We start from the raw sequence: 2,663 nt of genomic DNA on the forward strand, positions 1-2,663 counted from the left end.
ATACTGGGAGGATGGTGAGGGATACTGGGGAGGATGGTGAGGGATATGGGAAGGATGGTGAGGGATACTGGAGAGGATGGGGGATACCAGGAGGATGGCGAGGGATGCTGGAGAGGATGGTGAGGGATACTGGAGAGGATGGAGAATACTGGAGAGGATGGTGAGGGATACTGGAGAGGATGGTGAGGGATACTGGGGAGCATGGTGAGGGATACTGGGGAGCATGGTGAGGGATACCAGGAGGATGGTGAGGGATACTGGGGAGGATACTGGAGAAACTGGGGGATACCAGAAGGATGCTGGAGAAACTGGGGGATCCTGGGAGGACAGGGGGGATGCTGGAGAAGGATTTTGGGATGAGGATGGGGAGCTGCTGGCGGGGAGAACTGGGTGAAGGTTGAGGGGTACAGTGGGGACACGGAGGGATGCAGGAAGATGCTGGAGGGGTTTTGGGGAGACCCCGGGGGGAACGGGGGGCGCTGGGGTCTCACTCACAGCGTTTTGTGGGTTTTGACGTGGGGCCGCAGGCGCAGCCCCAGCGCCCGGCAGCGCTCCCGCATCCGCTCGGCGTTCCCGTGCAGCGTGGCCCGGTCCAGGATCAGCGCCGGGGTGGGCAACTGCTCCAGGGGGGCTCCCAGCCACGAGCTGGGAATGTGGGGAGGGGGTGGGAACCTGCTGGGAACCCCCCGAACCTAAACCCACCCTGAACCCCCAAACCTGCCCGTGCCCGTCCCTGGCCCCAGGGGGGGTTTGGGTGGGGCCCTTCCTCCTGGGGCATCATCCAGGGGATTCCTGGAGCAGGTGGATACCGGGACTGGGAGAGTGGGAAAAGGAGGAGCGGGGACATTGGGGACAACCTGGGACATCGGGGACAACCTGGGACATCGGGGACATCAGGGACAACCTGGGACATCGGGGACAGCCTGGGACATCGGGGACAACCTGGGACATCGGGGACAGCCTGGGACAACCTGGGACATCAGGGACAACCTGGGACATCAGGGACATCGGGGACAACCTGGGACATCGGGGACAGCCGGGGACAACCTGGGACATCGGGGACAACCTGGGACATCGGGGACAGCCTGGGACAACCTGGGACATCAGGGACAACCTGGGACATCGGGGACAGCCGGGGACAACCTGGGACAACCTGGGACATCTGGGACATCGGGGACAACCTGGGACAACCTGGGACATCTGGGACATCGGGGACAACCTGGGACAACCTGGGACATCGGGGACAACCTGGGTCACCTTGGATAGGGAGACCGGAAACAGGGATACCTGGGACTGGAATCTATGGAACAGGGACTGGGACACCTGGGAGTGGGAAAAGCTGGGATGGAAAACCTGGGACTGGAAAACCTGGGATGGAAAACCTGGGACTGGAAAACCTGGGTTGGGAAACCTGGGATGGAAAAGCTGGGATGGAAAAGCTGGGATGGAAAAGCTGGGAGTGGGATATACGGACCCCATTGGAACACCTGGGATGGGGACACGGGCCAGAGGGACACCAGGCACAGGGACACCGGGAAAAGGGACATTTTTGGGAGGGGGAAGGGATCCTTGGGAACAGGATGCCCGGAACTGGGTCACCCGGGACGGGGCCAAAACCCGGGAACAGGGACAGCAATCCAACCTCCAGCGGGACGGGAACAGCCTCCAGCAGCGCGACCTGGCGCTGTCCCCTCCCTGCCCTGCCCACCTGTCCGTGTGTCCGTCCATGGCTCCGGCCGGCTGCTCCCGGCTGCTCCCGGCTGGCTCCGCTGCCCCGCGTGACGCGGGGACAAGGAGCGGGGACAAGGGTCAGTGCCAGCCCGGGGGCCGCGCCGGGGTGGCGGGGCCGGCCAGCGGCCAGGAGCGGCTGCCAGCTCCGGGAACAGCCGGGTCCGGGAGGGAGCGCCGGGAGCTGGGCGTGCTCCGGGGGCTGAGAGCCCCTAAAGCCGCGACACGGGGGGGCTGAGGCTGCTGGAGCTGGTGGCGTGGGTGGGGGGCTGCTGGGGAGCCACGGGCCCCGCTGGGACATGGGGGGACACAGCTGATGCTGCTGAGAGCCCCCCAAACTCGTGACACGTGTGGGGAACTGCTGAGACCCCCCCAAACTGGTGACACGTGTGGGGAACTGCTGAGACCCCCCCCAAACTGGTGACACGTGTGGGGAACTGCTGAGACCCCCCCCCCAAACTCGTGACACGTGTGGGGAACTGCTGAGACCCCCAAACTCGTGACACATGTAGGGAGCTGCTGAGAGCCCCCCAAACTCGTGACACACGTTTGGGGGATACTGGGAGGATGCTGGAGAAACTGGGGGATCCTGGGAGGACAGGGGTCAAACTACTCAAGTCAAACTGCTGAGACCCCCAAAGTTGTGACACGTGTGGGGAACTGCTGAGACCCCCCAAAACTCGTGACACGTGTGGGGAACTGCTGAGACCCCCCAAAACTCGTGACACACGTGTAGGGAGCTGCTGAGACCCCCCAAATTCAGATGTTTGACTTCTCCCCAAACTCTGAGCTGAGACCCCCTCCCCCAAATGAGGGTGCAGAGCTGCTGAGACCCCCTAAACTTGTGACACACATGTGGAGCTGTTGGGACCCCCTCAAACTCGTGACATGGGGGTGCAGAGCTCCTGGGACCCCCCAAACTCATCACATGGGGG

The 2,663-nt window shown here is 63.3% G+C and overlaps 1 protein-coding gene across 2 annotated transcripts in view; it reads right to left on the reverse strand.

The window, feature by feature from the left end:
• Positions 1–1,804, reverse strand: part of LOC107214912 (D-threo-3-hydroxyaspartate dehydratase-like) — a 10,148-nt gene extending 8,344 nt beyond the window's left edge. Inside the window, exons 1-2 of one of the 2 annotated variants that reach the window (XM_015650723.1) lie at positions 1,709–1,804; positions 496–645 (exon numbers count right to left, since the gene is read on the reverse strand). In XM_015650723.1, coding sequence (XP_015506209.1) covers positions 496–645; positions 1,709–1,728 — 170 coding nt within the window. In that variant the 5' untranslated portion in view covers positions 1,729–1,804. Of the gene's footprint in view, positions 1–495; positions 646–1,642 lie in introns of both variants that reach the window. The other variant, XM_015650713.1, reaches the window with a different exon arrangement.
• Between the last annotated feature and the right edge of the window lie 859 nt (positions 1,805–2,663).

The sequence above is a fragment of the Parus major genome, chromosome 2, assembly GCF_001522545.3.
Source record: "Parus major isolate Abel chromosome 2, Parus_major1.1, whole genome shotgun sequence".
NCBI lineage: Eukaryota > Metazoa > Chordata > Aves > Passeriformes > Paridae > Parus > Parus major.